General features: G+C 60.3%; 1 protein-coding gene across 4 annotated transcripts in view; it reads left to right on the top strand.

Moving 5' to 3' along the window:
* Positions 1-19,884, top strand: part of COL5A1 (collagen type V alpha 1 chain) — a 148,134-nt gene that overhangs the window by 95,429 nt on the left and 32,821 nt on the right. For all 4 annotated transcript variants that reach the window (XR_015135702.1, XM_086323391.1, XM_086323390.1 and 1 more), the window contains exons 30-42: positions 1,563-1,670; positions 2,260-2,313; positions 4,395-4,448; positions 7,761-7,805; positions 7,932-7,985; positions 8,922-8,966; positions 9,450-9,503; positions 10,484-10,537; positions 13,358-13,411; positions 14,205-14,312; positions 15,955-16,044; positions 16,136-16,189; positions 17,450-17,557. Coding sequence is in view for 3 of the 4 variants with exons in the window: in XM_086323391.1 (XP_086179517.1) it covers positions 1,563-1,670; positions 2,260-2,313; positions 4,395-4,448; positions 7,761-7,805; positions 7,932-7,985; positions 8,922-8,966; positions 9,450-9,503; positions 10,484-10,537; positions 13,358-13,411; positions 14,205-14,312; positions 15,955-16,044; positions 16,136-16,189; positions 17,450-17,557 (882 nt within the window). In the remaining variant the exon portion in view is untranslated. The remainder of the gene's footprint in view (positions 1-1,562; positions 1,671-2,259; positions 2,314-4,394; positions 4,449-7,760; positions 7,806-7,931; positions 7,986-8,921; positions 8,967-9,449; positions 9,504-10,483; positions 10,538-13,357; positions 13,412-14,204; positions 14,313-15,954; positions 16,045-16,135; positions 16,190-17,449; positions 17,558-19,884) is intronic.

Genomic DNA, 19,884 nt, shown 5'->3' with positions numbered 1-19,884 from the left:
CAACCACCTCTTCAGCTGCTCTCCAGACCCCCAACCATAGCCCCTGTGTTCTGGACCTCGGGCCGGGCTGTCTGAGGCTATAACAGCCTGGCTGGTTTTTAGTGAATATTTTGCCTCGGCTCCAGGGGAGCAGGCTGGGGTGTGTCACACTGCAGGTGCCCGCAGAAACCAGTGGCGGAGTCTCCATGGAAGGGAGGGTGACCCAGGTGATGCTGGGGGGGTTGGGCTGGCGGGCCAGCTGCCTGAGGCTGTGGGGACACTCTGGAGAACCCCCCAGTAAGTCCAGAAGGAGCAGAGCCCTGCACCCCAGGAGGGCCCGCAGAGGCAGCAGCTGCATCGGCACCTGGACGGACGCTGTCAGCAGGAATGAGGCTGCCATGTGGCTGGCCGCCCGATTGTCCTCCCCAGAGCGGGCCCGCAGGTGCCGTTCCAGAACCCACCAGAACCAGAGGGCCTGTGGCTTGGCGCTTTGTCCAGTGCTGGACAGGCAGATGGGATCCGGGCCTCCGTCAGAAGGAGGGGAAGAAAAGAGAGGTCTTCGTGTCCCAGTCCTGTCCCAGTGATCCTGCTGCCAAAGACAGTCCTTCTAGAATTTTCTCTACAGTGATGGCTCCCCACATCTGAAGGGCCTCTCCCTGTCTGGCTGGTGAAAGCCCCTTTTATCTTCCTTTCCAGCAACGTGAGGCACACATTTTCCCAAGCCATCCCCCAGTCACACGCCGTGCCCTGGGCTCGCCTCTGGCTGAGGATGGACGGGGGGCCGGGAGGGGGCCTCTTCCATCGTAATTTCTCCCGGAGAGGCATTTCTGCCAACGCTTGGCATTTCCTAATTTCCTGAGGGCTCCGTAAACATGGGAAGGATTCTCGGGTTGAGTGAGCAAAGCGCTTAGGGACAGAGCGTCCTCGTCCTGCAGAGAGCTTGGAGCCGAGAAACGAGGGAGCCGTTAGCCGGCTTTATTCCCGCGACGCACGTTTCTAAGGGGGGTTTGCACAGCTGTCCTGCAGCTGCTCCTGGACATCGGGGATCAGAGGAGGGCCCACGCAGACGGCGAGGCCAGGCGGGCACTCCGCGGCCGGGCCCCTGCTGCCGCCCTCGCTTGGCCCCCAAGGCCCCCTTCCTGGTGGCTCAGGCCTCCCCGCCTGTACATGGCAGAGCCAGTGAGGCGGCGTTTCGCCCTTCAGTCTCTGGACACAGCTTGTGGGTCTCCCGTGGGCGCTGACTGTCAGGCTGCAGTCGGCTGCGCTCCTGGGCCTTTCTGGGACCTCCCGGGGCTTCGGGAGAAGAAGGCAGCGCTCCCCGCCGCCCCCGCCCCTGCCCAGTGGGGAAACAGCAGGTCAGAGCTCCTAGTTCAGCCAGGAGGTGCTCGACCGAAGGCCGCTGGGAAAAGAGGGGGCCGTGGGCCAGAGAGTGGGCGCCGAAGCCTCCCAGGGCCGGGACGGGGCTTGGTCTGCTTGAGCCAGGCCAGCGCCGCTTGCCACCCCTCCTTGCTCCCAGACGGTGGGGGACCCCTGCGGACTGCAGTCTGTGGGCGACGCCCTCACCTCCTCCTTCTGACCTGCAGGGGGAGATCGGCCCACCTGGTCCCAGAGGGGAGGACGGTCCTGAAGGTCCCAAGGGGCGAGGCGGTCCGAACGGCGACCCTGGTCCTCTGGGACCCCCTGGGGAGAAGGTACGTGACGCGGGCCCTCCCGACGGCCCGGGGCGTCCAGGCGGCGGGTCGGGCAGGCAGAGCCCCAGGCGGGGTCGGTGTGCATCCTGACACGGGCCGGCCTGCTGGGCCACTGCACCCGCTCCTGGGGGCGTTCCCTAAGCTCAGGGTTGGGAGTGGGGGCTCCTGACAGCTGCTCTTATACCTGCGGGGGGCCGCCCCCCTCATCTTGCTCCCCCACCCCCTTCCCCAGCCCCTGCACAGGAACGGGCTCACAATTAGCCCAAACATTCTGCCGTCCGGCCCCAAGGCTGGGACGCTTCAACAGAAGGATTGAGCAAAACCCCACAGACAGAGAGCGCTTTTCTCATACGTGGGGCATCAGCCTCCACCCATTGGCTTCAGCAGAGGTGTCCATTCCTGCTCGAGGGGCCTTGCTCCAAACCAGGCAGGGATTCTGGGGAGGACACCATCCCAGGAGGACAGACAGGCTCTCTCTGGAGGCCGTGAAGTCTGCACCCTGCTCCAGTTCCCCTGCCGACACACGCCGGCTTCCTCTCTGTTCCAAGCAGGGCCGGCCAGCTCGTGACGCACCTCTTTCTCTCCGCAGGGCAAACTCGGAGTCCCAGGACTGCCAGGCTATCCAGGAAGACAGGGGCCAAAGGTAACGTACAACCTGGTGAGGTCTGACCTGTGGCGTCTCCCCAGCCTGCACGCTGTCACCCACCTGCCCCGCCCTGCGTAGCTGCTGTGACAAAGCAGAAGGTCACGGTGGCCGTGTCCTGGGTCTGCCCCACTCACAGCCTTCTGCAGTGACTTGGCTGAGTCAGAAGGAGAGCCCGGGAGAATTAGGTGAGCCTTTCAGAGAGGCAGATCCTGGGCTGCACGTCTGAGTCCTCAGCCCCTCTGGCCTTTCAGGGACTTTGTGTACTGGTTTCTCCACACCCAGAGCTGTGTACCTCCCGCAGAGTTAATTCTCCCTGAAAATTCAGAGGGTATTTGCTCATAACTGAGCATAAAAGGAAGACGAAGACTGTCTTAGTGGAAATCATGCTCTATGTTATGTGAAACAGCTCCTTGAGGCTTTGCAAATCACTTAAACCATTTTTTCTGTCTCACCTTTTATTATTCATGGTTCTTCCTTAAAAAGTTGCCAGCTGCCTGCACTAGAGATGTAATTAACAGCAAAAGAGAACTCACGGATCTGTCGGGTTTGTGTCTGCATCCTGCCCTCCTCAGGCTTCAAGCCTCCGGACGCCCTCCTTGTTAGCAGAGGCAGGGCCCGCGGGCTGGGCTGCAGCCCTAGGTGTTCCCACGTGGCTGATGGCAGGGCCCACAGCAGTCCTCCCTGGGGAAGGGCGAGCTTCCCCTCTTGGCGGGTGAGCCCACAGCCGCCACTCGGAGGGGACTCATCTGCCATGAAATCGTTTTGCTTCATGTCTGTTAGCGACGTGCCCACTGACCGCAGTACTTGTATGGAGAGACCCTGATGGACACGTTTTCTCTCCTGAAATGCGTGTCCATTTGGGGAGGGGGAGAAGGGAAAGAGAGGAGGAGTTTGGGAGAGACGAGGTGGGGGGTTATAGATCAAGTTCAGGCAGCTTTTCGTAAAGGCAGGGGGAGAACCCTGAAGCTGCTTGGGCAGCCTGGATGGTCCTGGGGCGCTGACCCCGCTCCTGAGCCGAGAGCCGTGAAGCCAGCACCCCTGGTTTTCCCGCCGCAATCTCGGTCCAGTCTCCTCCTCCTCTTTGCATCAGCAGGCAGGCACACGGGTGGGCTGGCCAAGCTGAGTAGCATCAGTAAACTCATCCTGGGCTAAGCACGCATTCAGGTCAGGCTTTTAAGCCAGGTGGAGAGTAGAGACGGACTCAGCAAACGATTTGGACAGTGTCACCAGGAGCTCACATAGGGGGTGTTTGGATATTTATTCAGTCGGAGCTCCTGCGTGCTCACCTGCCCACGTGCACCTTGTGAAGATCTAGAACTGGAGGAGCCGCGCGATGCCGTGGCTGGGGCGCACGTTTGCATTCGTTTTTGACTTTATAAGCTGCCGTGCTTTATTTAGAGGTGTTGTGAGAAGATAAAACATGACAACAAGGCGCAAAAAGCAAATGCCACGAATGTGAGAGTCACACACCACCCCCGGCTCATCTCGGTGGCACAGGCTCTTTTCTTCCCAAACACCAGTGTTTTGCAGACATGGGTGTGTGAGAGGAGGGTGTGGAGAGAGGGGGGAAGGGGAAGCATGGTTAGGATTCAGTTCTGAATTTTAGATTCAGAGTCTGTGAGATGCTCAGGAAATACTGAGTAGGTGGCTGGGGGGTGGCGAGGGGGTGGATGGATGATAGATGATGGATGGGTAGACGGGAGGATGGATGGAAGGTGGCTGGGTGCACAGATGGGCGGACGGATGGTGGGTGGATGGGGGGTGGATGGCGGGAAGGGGGATGGATGGGGTGTGGGGGTGGGGGATGGATGGATGGGGGTGGGGGGTGTGTGGATGGATGGACGGTGGGTGGATGAGGGGTGGGTAGGTGGTGAATGGGTGAATGGAGGATGAATGGATGGATGGGGGGTGGATGGGCGCGTGGTGGACGGTGGGTGGCTGGGTGGCGAGTGGTGGGTGGTGGTGGGGCGTCTGACCCGGGGCTGAGGACTCCGGCAGGCTCGTCCTCCAGCTGGCACAGTGCACGGCTCGTCCCTGGTCAGTCTCTGACGCTTCTTCCCTCGTGAACTCTCTTGCAGGGTTCTATCGGATTTCCTGGATTTCCCGGCGCCAACGGAGAAAAGGGAGGCAGGGTAAGGACCGCCTGGCCTCTGCGCAGGCAGCTTGTCTGCTGCCTCGGTGTTAGCGAGTCTGTTCTCCGCACACCATGTTTATTTCTCACCCACTTTGCTGCCAGAACTGCTTTCCAGAACAGCTGACCTCAGTCTTTACGCGACGCACTGGCGGCTCTCGGAGCGCTGGGCTGGGCGGGAGTGCGGTAGATCAGGCAGCCGGCCAGAGAGGGAGGCGTGTGGAGGACACGGCTCTTTCTCACGCTCACCACGATTGCAGCAGCTCTCAGGTCACTGGCGAAACCCAGACTCTTCTCTTGCAGCCCAAGTGACTCATTTTAAAAAAAGGCGGGAGAGGCCCTCGCTCTGTGCTGACGTCTCAGTGAGCCCCTCATCCGGGGTCCAGGTGCGCCCCTCCTCTGCCTGGGCTGCCGTGTCACTGGACACCCTCCGGGGGGCAGTGGGCCTGGCTTCCGTCCGTTGTCATCGCGTGTGAAGGTGATCCGAGGGCCCAGACTGCGGGGCCGTCCCCCAGCCTCCCCACCCCAGGCCTCCGGCGGGAACTGCCCTTCGCGGCGTCACACAAGGCAGCCTGAGCACTGCTCCTGGTGAATGGGATCAGAAGGGCCGCTTGGGCCTTTGGACTCCCAGCGGCCTTGACCACAGGCGTGTGGGGTGTGCAGAGCAGGCCTGGGCGGGTCCTCCCTGCCCAGACGGACGAGCTGCCCCTGTTAAGTGCTCATTCCAGCTACCGTTACTGTCTTTGAGCTAAGACAGTGCGATCTCTAGAAAGCACGGGGGAAGACCTAAAGCCATCCACAATCCATGTAAATGGACGTGTTTGCCAGATTCAGGAAGAGAAAACGGGGCTTCCTGAGTGCAAGCGTGACACAGGGCGACCACACTTTGTCTGTGTGTATTGGTGTCTAGACGTGTCTACACGCCTGTCTGTGTCTGCATGTTTGTGTCCCGTCTGTATTGTGTCCTAAGTTACACACCTGAGTGTTCCTATCTATGCCGTGTCCGTGTCGTGTCCGTGTCTGTATCTGTACTTACATCTGTCCGTGTGTCTATCAGCCACCTGCCTACCTATCTGTCTCGTTCTTCCTGGTGGGGACAGTCTGACTAACGTCTTGGGGAAAGGCGGTCACTCGTGGAAAGTAGTAGTCCAGGGTCTGTAAAAGCAGAGGAAACTCGGAGCCACAGAGCAGGCAGCCCCGGTGCTGGAGAACAGGGCCTTCCACACCACGTTGCCAGGAGAATCCCCAGGAGGGGTCATGAAAGCTGACGGGGGCCTGTGATGTGACCACCACTGCTTTGCATGGAGGAGCCAGGCTGGGGACGCCGCGGAGGCCTGGCTGTGGCCCCGGGACTGGCACTCCACTCCAAGCCCTGCTCCCCTCTCCCGCCTCTCAGCCATTCCACCCCCAAACTGAGAAGGCCGGGCAGGTGCCTGGACTCCCCCGGCCCCCACACGCCGTTGTTCCAGGGCATCGGCACGCAGCCACCGAGGTCGTCACTGCGAATGGGTGGTTGGAAAGCAGAGGGCCTGGGACCGGGGACTCGCTCCTGGTCTGAGAGTCCAGCTTGGTTCACGGGGCCTGAAGCCTGGACACCTCAAGGAAACGTCTACTTCGGGACTTTGCCGATGCGTCTGAGGGCTGGGATACTGGACGTGACAGGTGGCGTGTGTGCTGACACGCGTGTGCCCCTGCATCTGGGCTGCCTGAGAGCCGGCAGGTCTTCCGTCCACCTCGTCCCGGCCTCTCTGGAGGGGCTGGCTGGGCCGGCAGACTGCTGGCCGGGAGGTCCACGTACAGCTGGCTGTCACGTGACCACTGATGGCTTGTCCCTATCACTGGCCTGCATCCCGGGCCAAGGCAGGGTCCCTGCCAGACCGGCTTGGGAAGAGCCAGCCCCTTAGCAATACCTCCTGCAGCCCAAAGCTTCCATCGCCAGCTTAGGGCATCTCGACTCTAGCGAGGCCAGTTCTGGGAGGACCCCTGCCTCCCCTGCAAGGGCAGGCGGACAGGTGCTCACGGGAGATTTGCTGAGGAGGCCATGAGTGGGGCGTCTTCTGTCCAGCAGCCTCCGTCACCAGGGTACAGACTCTGGCTCCGTTTAACAGCAAACCTGGGAAGGCTGGTGCCGCCTGGGAGGCCGACGGAATCCGAGGCTGAGGCTGGGGCAGTTTGTTTAGGTTGGAACCGAGAGCTGGTCAGGCTGCAGGATCGGAATCGTGATGCAGGTCTTGCTGTTGGATGGAGGCTTGGCATGAGCTGACGTGCCAGCTGGACTTACCCACTGATGCCAGGAAGTCACCCGGGGGTGGGCCACGGTGTCTCGCTGGCGGGAGCCCATCAGTTGAAGAAAGCAGATGTTTCATTAATTCTCGTCAGCAAATATTTATTTGAAGCCAAGAGACGCCGCTGCCTAACGGAAGCAGGGAGACCAGCGTGCATCGTTTAAAAGCTCCATCATTACCTCCTCATCATAAACGGTTTTATTAAATTCCTTTCAAAACGGGAGGCTCTGGAAAGCAGTTTTGATTCTGGCAGCAAATGAGTGAAAGATGGTGAGAGGAAATGTTTTAGGTGGTCCTTAGCAATGCAGATCCATCTGGGGCTTCGTCGTTAGAAACCAGGGAAAAAATAATAATTCCGGAAGATGAATGGAGAGGCAGTGGAGATGGGCCTTGATCAATCCGTTACTCGCACGCGCTGTCGGTAAACTGCACTTACAGCTATTACGTCTTTGCTTTGGGGAAAAAAGATTGCGGTGCGTTTGTTTTCCGTGGTTTGGAAAATGCAAAACAACAGAGAGAAGGAGTCTAAATTCTATTAGAAGAGAAGCAAATGACGCTGGGATATATGATTTATATATTAAATTGCAGGTTTGTTTGTCTGCAGAGCCTGTTGAAAATTTAATGGCTAATATCCTTAACTGTAGCGGAAGTAAATTATGTATGAGAGGGGTTGGCTTTCTCCTCTCGTAATAATGATTCCTCCCCACCTCCACTGCTGCGAGAGATGAAGAGGGAAGGTTGGGCGGGGGAGGGAAGGGGCAGGGAGTGGATGTTCTGAGGGGAGGACACCAGAGAAGTGAGGTGAGCATCCCTCGGGCAGCAGAGGGAGCTGGGGTTCAGAAGGCCCTCTGCAGACACGTGAGTCTGGGCGCATTGCCCGAGGGGTGCATCCTGCCACCCTGAGAGGGCTTCCTTTCAAGCCAAGACAAGGGGGCGGGCTTTTCTAGCTTGACTTCCAGCGGGCTCTGCATCACCCACTCAGTGGCAGGCATGCTGCGTGACTGACCGACACCCTTCTCTGATTGCAGGGCACCCCTGGGAAGCCGGGACCACGGGGGCAGCGAGGCCCGACGGTAACCCTGGGCGGAGGGCGGCCTCCAGACTGGGCGTGGTGGTGGGGCGCCTGCCTGGCGGGAGGGGGATGAAGGCGTCGCGCGCGCAGGGCTGGGGTCCACCTGTCCTCTCTTCTGTTTGTCCAGGGCCCACGAGGTGAAAGAGGCCCACGGGGCATCACCGGCAAGCCTGGCCCCAAGGTGCGTATGTGGTCTCCCCTGCGGCCCCGGCCTGACCCCCCACGGAGGGGGCCCCACGGCCTTCTCCGCTGCAAAATATGAAAGAATGAAAGAAGATTTCCTGGGGGTATTTAAGAAGGAGCTGGTTGAGTTAGGTGAGGTCGAACCACAGAGGCTACCCGGGGCCACCGCAGCGTGGAAGTCAGGCCCAGCCAGGCTTTGGACCAATGTCCCTCCGCTCTGATGGGGAGGCCTCGTTTCTTTTCTTCGAGAGGGCTTTGGAAGAGACATCTTGCCGGGATTCTAAAGAAAGTTCTTTCCACCCCTGCGAGAGTCCAGGCCCACCTCGAAGGCCTCTTCTCCCACCCTGGGGCCTTGACACCAGCTACTCCAGTCGATGTGGAAGCAGACCTCGGCCAGGCAGCAGGCCCGTCCTGTTCTGCCCTGTGGGGGTCGTGATTCCAGCGCACTTTGCTGCTAAGGAGATGGGCCCGCAGCTGGCGGAGGTGGCGAGCCAGGCAGGGGCAGGGCGGGCCCGGGGGTTGCCCGAGTCCCTCCGTGACGAGCTCTGGGCCCAGTCGCGCCCCCGGAGGCTGACTGAACGCTCAGCTGCTGCAGGCTGCTGGGTGGGCCTGGGACGCAGCCTGCGTCCCGTCTTCTCGTGAGCTTTGGCCCCTGGTGGGAGCCTGGCCTTTGTCCCAGAGCAGCAGCGCGTTCTCCTGGGAGTGTCTCAGCCCCGGCGAGGCCGGCTCGGTACTGGGTGTGTGTGCAGAGGCGAGGACCACCCGAGGCTGGCGCGCTCTGCTCCCTATGGAGGAGGGGTGACTGCAGAGGGCACAGGGGTGCCAAGTGATGCTGCACCTGTGATGCTGTCATGGGCCAGAGTCTTTTCATCAAAAATAGTGATGACAGAAATAGTAATAATAAACTTTTCTTGCTCTTTCCCTGCCTTCCCAGGGCAACTCTGGAGGCGATGGCCCGGCCGGCCCTCCAGGTGAACGGGTAAGCACCTGGATGCGTCCAGGAACACCCCCAGGAGCATCTGCAGGAGAGCTGCCTGCCCTCAGCGGCCCCCAGCGTTTCTTCCTGGGTGGGCGGGGCAGAGCATGGCCAGCCTTCGACTCTGGAGAAGGAGGATGGTTCCTAAAATCCAGAGGTGGCTCGGGGGTGGCCTTCCCCGGGAGTAAAGTCTTTTCTGTTGGTTGGAGATGACGACCCCATCCCCTTGGCCCTGGCCTTGGGGCTTGAGGTGGGGGGTGGCTGAGATGTCCGGAAACCGAGTCCTGGGCCTCACGCTGCCCCAAGGGACCTTCTTGTGTAACGGACTTACTTTTCACATTGGCGAGGGCAGGGCTGGAAAGAGCTTCTCGAAAGTCGTGGGGAGTAGGGGTGACCGTGCCTGTTCTCAGAGATCCGATGGTGGGGCTGCTGGGCCCACGTGCTGGGGCAATGCCTGTCCTCATACTGACTCTTGTCTGTCCCCAGGGACCCAACGGACCCCAAGGACCCACAGGGTTCCCTGGACCAAAGGGCCCCCCGGTGAGTACCGCATTTTCCCTGTGGGGCCTGTCCAGGGTGTCCCGGAGACGCTGATCTTTCCCCAGGGCTCTGGCCTCCAGGCAGCGGGCTCAGGGGAGGGGAGCCAGCCCAGGAGCTCTGGCTAGAGGGGCAGTTTGGGGCGCACGGACCCCTCTGTCATCAGACCATCATGACTGTCCAGTCGGCCCTGAGTCAGGGTGGTAGTGCTGTCACGACAAATGGCCACAAGCCCAGCGCCTTAAAACCACAGAAACGCGTTCTCTCCATCTGGAGGCCAGAGCCCGAACTCCCGGGGCCGGGGCCCCATGCCTCCCCCGGAGGCCTCTCCCAGCCCCTGGCCCCCTGGGCTCATGGACCCCCAGCCCCACTCTGCCTGCATCTTTGCCTGGCCTTCTCCTCTCTCCTCCTGTGTCTCACATTCTCTGTCTCTACTCTGGATGAGGGCCCAGCCTAACCCAGCCAGACCTCACCTTGACCTGATCCCGTCTGCGGAGACCCTGTTCCCAAATGAGGCCAGGGTCGCAGCTTCAGGGGGTTAGGACCTCAACCTGTTTTTCCTGATGGTGGTGGGGAGAGGCACAGCTCAGCTCGCAGCAGATAACAGTGTATTTCCTCTAAGAAGGAAAAGCCCCTCATCGCAGGAGTTGCTGCCTATTGGGACGCGCGTGGGCACGGGGGTTAGGAAGGAGCTCGACCTCTGCCCTGCATGGACCTGGGCCCAGTGCCTCCTGCGGCCGGGCCTCAGGGGCTGCTGACGCCTTGGCTTCTCCCTGTGGGAGACGACAGTGACCCTCAGGGTGGATGTAAGGGTTCAAGGGGGTGGAGCCCAGACCCGGGCTCCCAGGAGTGGTTGTTACTGTGACTTTGCCGTCATCACCTTGGAACTGAAATGGTAGCTTTTGTCCTCTGGGGTGGCACAAAGTCCTGAAGATGTGTGTGTCTTGGGATGAGATGAAGCTTCTCTCCTTTGCTTTCTGCAGGGGCCCCCAGGCAAGGACGGGCTCCCGGGGCACCCTGGACAGCGAGGCGAGACGGTGAGTGTGGGCAGCGCCGGGGGATGTGGGCGCCGCGCCCGACCGTCACTGCCGGTCGGCTCAGGCAAGGCTGAGGCTCAGCCTTGGGAAGCCCCCCGAGGGCCGGCCGGCTCCTGTGGCCGCGGGATGCGCCCTCTCTGGAGGGAGCTCCACAGCCTCCGAGCAGCCCCTTGGCCTCTGTGTGTGAGGGCAGGTGTCGGCTTCAAGCCGTCCTGGGCAGCCTGGCCCAAGGTCACACGTGCAACCATCGTGACGCCAACGGAACCTAGAGGAGTGGCCCCTGCCTTCCCCGGGAGGGTCGGAGTGCGGCCCAGCGCACGCCACGTGCGTCTGAACTGGACACTCCTTGGGCAGGTCCTCTGTTTCCAGCTTTCCGGTTACTTTATGCCACCCCCAGCCCTGTCTGTCCCGGCCCTTCTGGCCTCGGGGGGATGGCAGGGAGCCAGACGGCTTCCCCCAAGTGCCCTTTTCAGTAAGGGGGCAGGCGGCCGGTCGGGCTGGAGTTTGGGCCCTTGGCCGTGCTCAGGGCCAGCGTCTGCTGTCAGGGCTCAGCTTGGCCTTGCCCTGACCTGTAGCAGCGGCCGCCACAGTCTTTGACAGCTGGACTTAATGGACGCCCACGTTTTTTAGTTCTAGAAAAAGCACTGGGGTCACTTCCTGGTCCCAGGAGCCACGGGGGATTCAAGCGAGCTTCATGCTGAGTCCCCCCAGGCCTGTCCCTGGGAAGGGCGTGGGCACCCTGTGACCTGGGGGCTCCCGCTCTGGACAGCTGGGGTTCGCAGCGCCTGGTGACCTTCTGGCCACCATAGTGGTGGGGACTGGCCCACGGGAAGGCCCCCTTGTGTCTGCATCCGGCGTCCACGTGGTCAGAGACCTCTGACTCTCCCAGGAGGAGCCGTCCCCTTGAGAAGTGTGATCCTTAACAGCACACTTAATACGTCTTGGTGCTGCTTAAAAACATCCCCGGGTCCCTTTTTGGCTCGTGGTGATGAAGAGTCCCCTACATGTGCCGTCCTGGTGCTCTGTGGCCGAAAACAGAGTTCGCTTTGCTCTTTTGTTTCTGGAGAAAAACTAAAGCACCCCCAGCTTTGCAGGCTTTTCTCCAGTGCTCTCCTGAGCAGATCGGATGGAAGGCTTCTCGTCTCACGGTGCGCACTCTCCCCTCTGCCTCGTTCTGGGGAGAGTCTGGCAGAGTGATTAAGCAGCTTGTTTTGCTGGCAAAGCAGGGCAGGTTCTTCCTGCCCCCCCCACCAGGCCTGGCTGCCCCGGAGATTCAGGGGCACCCCCATCTGGGCCCGCCTGGGGTGTCGCGTCCTCCAGGGGTCAGTCCAGATGCCCTGCAGAGAGGCCCTCCTCGGGGTCATGACCTGTGCTTTTGTTAGAGAACTGGAAACACAAGAGATCATAGCACCTCCTACATGCGAGCCCAGAGCCCGCTCGTCACAGGCGCTGAGATGGACCCCGGCCTCAGCTGGCGCGGGTGTCCCCCGGCGGACCACACGCAGGCCTTCCTTGCCTCCACGTGGGCACTGCTGCCCAGCCCCCCGAGCAGGGGAGATGCCGTCGATCTGTCCAGCATGCCTTGTTTCTGACCCTGTAAAGGCTGCTGGCCTTGCGGCTAAGATTAAGTGTAGTATGGGGGCTTCACAGCTGGTCGGTGGTAAAGAATCTGCCTGCTGAGGCGGAGACACAAGAAATACAGGTCCGATCCCTGAGTTGGGAAGATCCCCCGGAGTAGGAAATGGCTGCCCACTCCAGTACTCTTTCTGGAAAACTCCATGGACAGAGGAGACCGGTGGGCTACAGTCCCGGGGGCCACCAAGGGTCGGACACGACTGAGCGCACAGAGGTCTCCTGCGGGGAGCGCGGCCTCGGCCATGGCCGTGCCAGGCCCGTGCGTGCAGCTCGGCTGGAGCCCTCCCAGACTCTGCTGTGAAGCTGCCTCTGCTCTGGGTCTGCACAGTCCAGCGGCTGAGCGTCAAGTGTCCCTCAGCTGCACACTCGCTGGCTGTCGTGCTCTGGGTCAGAGGTCCTTGCCCTTCAGCCCCGTGGGCAGCTGGCCCCGCGGCTCTTGCTGTGGCCTTAAACGAGCCGCTTCCCTCTGCGGACGCTGTAGAGTTTCCACTGAAAGCCTCCCGGGCGTAGCATCTGCACGTCTCCCCCGGCATCACGTGGCGCCTGCAGATGGCATCTTGTCCGCACGTGCCGAGCTCCGTGGAAATGAATGCCGGAAATGAAACCCGTGCTGCTCTGCCGTCAGCTTCGCCTCTGGGGGAGAGCGTGTGCAGAGCAGCCAGGCGGCCGGGTCCGTGCCAGCGAGCGGAGCAGAAACAAGCGGTTCCTGTTGAGTCGAGCTAAGAATACCTCCCAGCTGCCACACTGTGGAAGTGGCAAGTCCCCTCTGCGTCCGGATTTCAATGTGTGCCGTATAAAACCGGCTGTCCTGCCCCAGGGGCCTTGGGGACACCAGCAGGACAGTTCCCGCACAGTCACTGACAAGAGGCAGCCCAGAGGTGGCTCCCGGGTGTAGTTTCCAGCAGCTGTGACACCAAGTCTGCTCAGAAAACGGACACTTAGTGACGTGAGGAGGACGAACGGTTACAGAGTATATTTCTCAGAGCAAGGCGGGGTGATGGAAGCAGCTAGTGAAACGATCCTGTCTGGTTTCCTGACCTTCCTAAATTCATGCGAAGTGGGACAAGAGAAATGGCCCTTTTCAATGAGGTCTCGGACGTCAACTGTTTTGGGGTGGGGTGGGGGCTGGGGTGACCTTCTGTCTGCCACTTCAGCAGTCTCAGCGGGCTGACTCTCTCTTCGCAGGGTTTCCAAGGCAAGACCGGCCCTCCAGGCCCCCCGGGTGTGGTCGGCCCTCAGGTGAGATACAGGCCCCGCTGGCATCTGGGGTCATCCCGGGTCCCCGCCCACTCGGGAGACAGGGTCACGCTCAGGGTAGAAGATCCCTGCATCGTCAGGGTATGGGTGCAGCCGGGAGACGTCATAAGGCCTAGACCACTGCTTCAGAGGTGCTTTCCACGCAGCAGAGCAGGTGCAGAGATGGGGAGTGATCGCATGACGCGAACCGAGCGGGCAGAGCCAGCTGCCAACCCTGTGGGCAGACCAGGCAGGCCCGGGGAGTCCGGCTTCCACCCTCCGGGCAGCCCAGCCCTTGGGGTCCATGCAGCCTGACTCCCCGCCTTGGATCCAGTGCCCGGGGCTGCCATTCTAACCTTGGATCTGTGCAAGAATGGGCTTGCAGGCTCAGGGCCGCAAAACGGGGCACAGTCACCTTGCTTCCCAGAAAGTCTGTGCCTAACGTGGCGGTAAATAAGATACTGACCCAGGAAACGAGGGTGCGCCCCCTGCCCTTCCCTGCACAGGGGTTCCCCCCGAGGCCCAGGAAACGCAGGCCCCGCCGGCTTCATTGGAGACGAGACTCAGGACCACAGTGGGGGCCGGGCAGTAGCTGGTGAACAGCACCCCCAGTGCGCTTTGCTCTCCCTGGGTTTTTACCAGAAGGAGAAGACCTTCAAAGGAAGGTGATGGTCTGGTGGGCTCGCAGTGGCCCTTCGCCTCTGTGACCAGGCTGTCCTTAGACTGAGGCAGAGAAGGTTACTTTCTTGCGTGTCCCTGGAATGTGTTTACTGGCTGACACGCTTTTTCCCCGCAGGGTCCCACCGGGGAAACTGGTCCCATGGGCGAGCGTGGCCACCCTGGGCCCCCAGGCCCCCCCGGTGAACAGGGGCTCCCGGGCCTGGCCGGGAAAGAAGGGACGAAGGTGAGTGGCTGGGACCTTTGTCCCGAGCAGACTTTCCTGGGGACGGTTTCAGCCCTTGGTCTGTGTCTTTCTGATGCTTTTCTCTGATGAATGTGTGATTCTCAAGCAGCTGCTCTTCATGCCAATGCACCCGCTCAGACCAGGGACTCAGCTCCTCTCTGCTCACTTTGAAGAAGGGCCTGAACTGATCAGCTTCCCGGACAGAGATGATGGGGGGGCTGTGGACCACCTCTTCCCCAGGGCACCCAGAGTGGCCGCCCACCCGTTCCCAGAAATGGACAGAAGTCTGACACTTCATGTGTCTAAGCTGAAGTCAGCGGAAAGTGACCCTTTAAAAAATTCTCCACTTTAAGACACGAAAGCTGTCGTTCAGTCGCTAAGTCATGTCCGACTACTCACGACCCCATGGACTGCAGCACGCCAGGCTTCCCTGTCCTCCACTACCTCTCGAAATTTGCTCAAACTCACGTCCATTGAATTGGTGATGCCATCCAACCATCTCACCCTCTGCCACCCCCTTCTCCTTTTGCCTTCAATCTTTCCCAGCATCAGGGTCTTTTCCAGTGAGTCGGTTCTTTGCATCAGGCCAAAGTATTGGAGTTTTAGCTTCAGCATCAGTCCTTCCAATGAATATTCAGGGTTGATTTCCTTTAGGATTGATTCGTTTGATCTCCTTGGAGTCCAAGAGACTCTCAAGAGTCCTCTCCAGCACCACGATTTGAAAGCATCAATGAAAGAATAAATAATTAAAAAACCCACCCCCAGACTGGGTGCCCCAAGCTGGCAGTCATAACTTCCTGTGTTTTTGCGTAAAAACGAACGGCCCTCTTCTTTCAGCTTTTCAGTGAGGGACTCGGGAGAGATAAGTTCTCCAGCCCTTTGCGTGACCACATACAGCAAAGTAAACTTGAAGAGTAATCAAAGAGTGAAAAGGTCACACACGCACATGTATGTATGCAGGCATACATGATGGAGTACATACATATGTGCTTGTGCATACGTGTGTGTGTATAACGTAGAGACAGCCATTTAGCCATAAAGAGAGCTGGCTGAGTTTGGAAAGGACGCCCCTACCCTCCCATGTGGGACCCCAGGGAAAGTCCTAGAAGACGTCACAGCCTTAGTGAATTTCAAGGAAGGTACATGGTCAGACAGAGAATCCTTTCAGAAAATGTGGTTCAGGCTCAAGACGAATATCTTGAGCAGCGAGTCCATTTCAGGCAAAGCTTCCAATGCTTTGGCCACGGAGTTCTTCACCTGAGCCAGTTTTACGAGGATCCCCGGGTTCACGGGAAGGACAGGCCCTCAGCCCCCGCTCGGGCCACTGTGGCCCTGAAGGATGTGACGGGGAGCAGGACTCCACAGATCATGATTAGAGTCCCAGACAGAGTCAGTTCCCACGCCACACGCAGGGCCAGCTGGCCACACAGGCTCCCAGGTGTGAGCCTGGGCCGTGCTCCGGCGCCCGGATCCATCAACCAGTGAAGCAAGTCAAGACCCAGAGGTTCCTTTTAAAGCTGTGAGCCCCGGGAAGCCCCCCTCCAGCCCAGCTCCCGAGTGGATCTAAAGACCGGCCCCACCCACTCCCCATCCACCTGGGCTGTGGGCATCGCCCGAAACTGACCTGTGGCCCTGATTCCAGGGTGACCCAGGCCCCGCCGGCCTTCCTGGGAAAGACGGTCCCCCCGGGCTGCGAGGCTTCCCTGGAGACCGAGGACTTCCTGGTCCAGTGGTGAGTGAGGGGTCCGCCGGGGGACGGGTTGGATGTCCCTCCCGGGGAGGCTTCTCCCTGCGGCCCCCTCTCACACCTCGTTGCTTTGCAGGGGGCGCTTGGACTGAAAGGCAGTGAAGGCCCCCCCGGCCCACCAGGCCCCGCGGTGAGTGTACTGGCCCAGCACAAAGCCTCTCCCACCCTCTCCCTCCAAGCCTGCTCTGCAGGAGAGCAGGTGTCCTGAGGGCTGGGGAGCACGCACCCTGGCTCTGATGGTCCCCCGGGGGTCCTGGGAAGGCTGTGGTGGAGGAGGTGGAGTCGGGATGGATGTGGCCAGCGTGCCTGAGCTGCCAGCCAGTGAGGAAGGCCCGGGGAGGGGCCGTGCTGTGTGAGGGAACTTGGAGGGCTGGGAGTGTGGACGAGGCCTGAGTGGGCCCCCGAGCTCGTGGAGGTGCTCAGCGCGGGTCCAGGCCTGGCACAGCCCACACGGGCACACGCAGCTCCAGGGCCTCGAGCCGGGCCATCCACACACCCAAGGCCGCTCAGGGCAAAGGTGACTCAGCACAGGCAGGAGGCCTGGCCCCCAGAGCTGTGCTGTTTCCTTAAGTGGGTCCCTCCCCACCGTGAGATTCAGCTACACGAGGCCTGAAGATTCAGACCTTTGAGACCCCAGGCTATGGTCTGGGGGACTCAGTGGCCACATGAGGCTGTGCCCACAGACCCCCGCTCTTGTCTGACTCTTTATGGGGAAGTGACATCTGCCTCACTTCCCCCTTAAAACGGGGCCCATCCGACAGCCCCCACTCATCTGCTCAGGTGGGGGCTTCAGGAGCGGCCCCGGCCCCTGGCTGGGTTGAGGGTGGACCATGAAACAACATCCCCTTCCGCCTGAGTTAGGGGCCGTTTGAGAGCGATGATGATGGGGAAGTCAGGGGGAAGTGAGGTGAAAAGTCATCTTCCTTCTGATAAAGGTTGGGAACAGGATGCCTCCCGGGGAACCAGGGTCCTCAGTGCTGACCCCCAGAATTAGTCCACGTGCCCACCTGTCAGTCCTGTCCCGGGGCCAGAGCCTCCCCCATAGAGCGGACAGCGTGGAGGAGCCGGGCAGCCAGTGAGCACCCCGGGGGCAGGCGGAGCCCACAGGGCCAAGTAGATGCCAGGGTCCCAGACGAGGTCCCTCCAGGGCAGGACTTAAAGAAGAGGTGTCTTCAGACGCTCTGCGGGGACTTGGAGTTATGGGAGGGGCTCAGAAACAGCCTCAGCACAGACCGGATAGTCTGTGCTCACTCGGGGCCCTGGGGAGCTATGGCGGGCTCTAAAGTGAGGAGATGGTGGAATGGTATGGTGTGGTGGGGTGGGGCTTCAGGAAGTCATACCCACGCAGTTGGAGAGCCTTTGAAATAAACCACTTTCTTGCATTGCCCAGGGATCTCCAGGCGAGAGAGGTCCAGCCGGTGCTGCTGGGCCCATTGGAATTCCAGGGAGACCCGGGCCCCAGGGGCCCCCTGGGCCAGCTGGAGAGAAAGGCGCTCCTGTAAGTACTGCCCCAGAGGAGCTCGGTCCCTGCTGTGTGCTGTGCTCCCTGGGCGTCTCCCTGGGGTCTGTGGGAGGGGGTGGGTGGTGAAGTTTGCAATGTGTGCCTGGCTGTCACGGTTGACATCCAAAGGCGGCCAGATGCTTCCCCAGAGTGGTCTGAGCTGGAGGGGTGCTCACAGGCCTGTGCGTCTGTGCCCTGGGACATGCAGGCCAGGGCCGGGCGTGGGGGCGTGTGGAGACTCTGTCCAAACGTGGCCTTGGGCCCAGTCCAGGCTCTGGGGACCCCGACAGGATGGGGCCCCCACCCCGGCCTGGGCCCACGGCTGGTCAGTATAGGGGAAAGGTGGATATTTGGGATGGCGCTTGCTGTGTTGGTCTGGGGGCAGGTGTGGAAAAGAAAAGGGATAGGCGACCTGATGGGAAGATAAGCAACCTCTTCCCAGACCCCTGACAGCCGACACTTCACACCTGACGAACCCAGGTGTGCCTGCCCCCGCCTGGAGGCTTTGTGAGAGCTCAGGTGGGGGCTGGTCTGGAGTCTCAGCTTCCATGAAGGGAGTTAGAGACCCTTCGTATCTAGTCAGACATGCCCTGGGAAGCTGACCGCCAGCCTCTCTCCCCTAGTGTCTCCCTAAATGCCCCTTCCTGCCCAGATGAACCCTCACCCCAGCCACATTTGACATGTGCCTCATGATTGTGCAAACACCCACCTGGCCTCACATTCACTCAGCCATGGAGACAGATTCCAGCTCAGAGCTCCTCTCCAAATTGCAAATGTCACAGAAGTCTGAGTTCCAGGGGGATGGGCTACCTGGATGATGTCCCATTGAGTCAAGACACCTATGAGGATTGATTTCTGTTAGAGAGGCTGGTTTGCCTCATGGGTTTCCCATGCCTCAGGGTTAGAAAGAGGGCCTTGGTTGCCTTCCTGGCGAGAAGTCCACATGGGAACCACGCTGGACACATGGGCGCCTGGCCGATCTGTCTGGCGTGCCATCGGCAGTTCTGAGGCCTCTGGCCTGTCCCCTGAGGCCCGCAGGACGCAGATCCCCCTGGGCTCTGCCCGCGCCCCCCTCCTCCTGGCGCTCGGTGCGGGTAGAGAAAACACAGCACACGGAGCCAGGTGGACATGGCTCGGGCTCGCAGTTTCAAGAGAGTCGGGGCTTGAGCAGAAACCTCCCAGGGTGGCACCGTCCGCGAAACTCTCGTCACGGTCCCAGCACAGCCGCCTGAGAAAAGGCCGAGCAAAGGTCAGGTGTTGTGTCAGCAGGAAGATTCCACCCGAGCCATGGGATGCCTGGGCATGTTCTGGCTTAACTGTGGAAGAGCCTTTCCGGGGAATCTCAGGCGAGGAGCAGGGCGTGAATGTGCGGCAGGACAGGGAAGGGGGTGCAGGAAGGGGACGGGCACGGCGAGGCCTGCCAGCGACCGTGAGGCTGCTCGCTTTCCCGTCCGCGTCCCCTCCTGTTTCCATTCCTGGTTCTGTCGGGAGATGGGGATCCCGGTTTGGGTGAGAAGGTGCCGGCCTCCCACAGGGTAGCCCATGGCTGGCAAAATAGAGCAGGAACTCAGTGAGGATCATTTGGGATAATCAAGGGGGCGATGAGGAAAGTGAAGCAAAGCTGTGAGGAAAGGAAGATGGGTGTGTGTGTGCGCACGTGTGTGTGTACACATGCGCGTGTGTGCATGTGTGTGCGCACATATGTGTGCATGTGTGTGTGCCTATGTACATGTGTGTGCGTATGTGTGCCTGTGCATGTGTGTGTGCATGTGTGTGTGTGTGCATGTGTGTGTGCTTATGTACGTGTGTGTACGCATGTGTGTGTATGTGTGCCTGTGTGTGCGTGTGCATGTGTGTGCGTGTGCATGTGTGTATGTGTGTGTGCATCTGTGTGTGCGTGTGCATGCCTATGTACATGTGTGTGCGTGTGTGTGTGTATGTGTGCCTGTGCATGTGTGCCTGTGCATGTGTGTGTGCGTGCGTGTGCACGTGTATGTGTGTGCGTGCATGCGTGTGTGCCTATGTACGTGTGTGTGCATATGTGTGCCTGTGTATGTGTGTGTGTACATGTATGTGCGCACATGCCTGTGTGTGCATGTGTGTGCACCTATGTACGTGTGTGTGCGTGTATGCGTATGTGTGCCTGTGTGTGTGTACGTGTGTGCACGCACATGCCTGTGTGTGTGCATGTGTGTGTGCGTGTGTGTGCGTGTGTGTGCAGGTGCTTGTGCTCCTGCTCAGGGGGCATGCGGCGTGGTATTAGTAGAAAATCGGGAGAGTGAGCAAGTTGGCCAGAGCTGGAGTTCAGACGCCCTGGCCACTGA

Source organism: Bos grunniens, chromosome 11, assembly GCF_055505025.1.
Source record: "Bos grunniens cultivar Pamir isolate PY7600 chromosome 11, Bosgru_T2T1.0, whole genome shotgun sequence".
NCBI lineage: Eukaryota > Metazoa > Chordata > Mammalia > Artiodactyla > Bovidae > Bos > Bos grunniens.
Note: the sequence above shows the minus strand (reverse complement) of the source record. Positions and strands in the feature narration are given on the sequence as shown.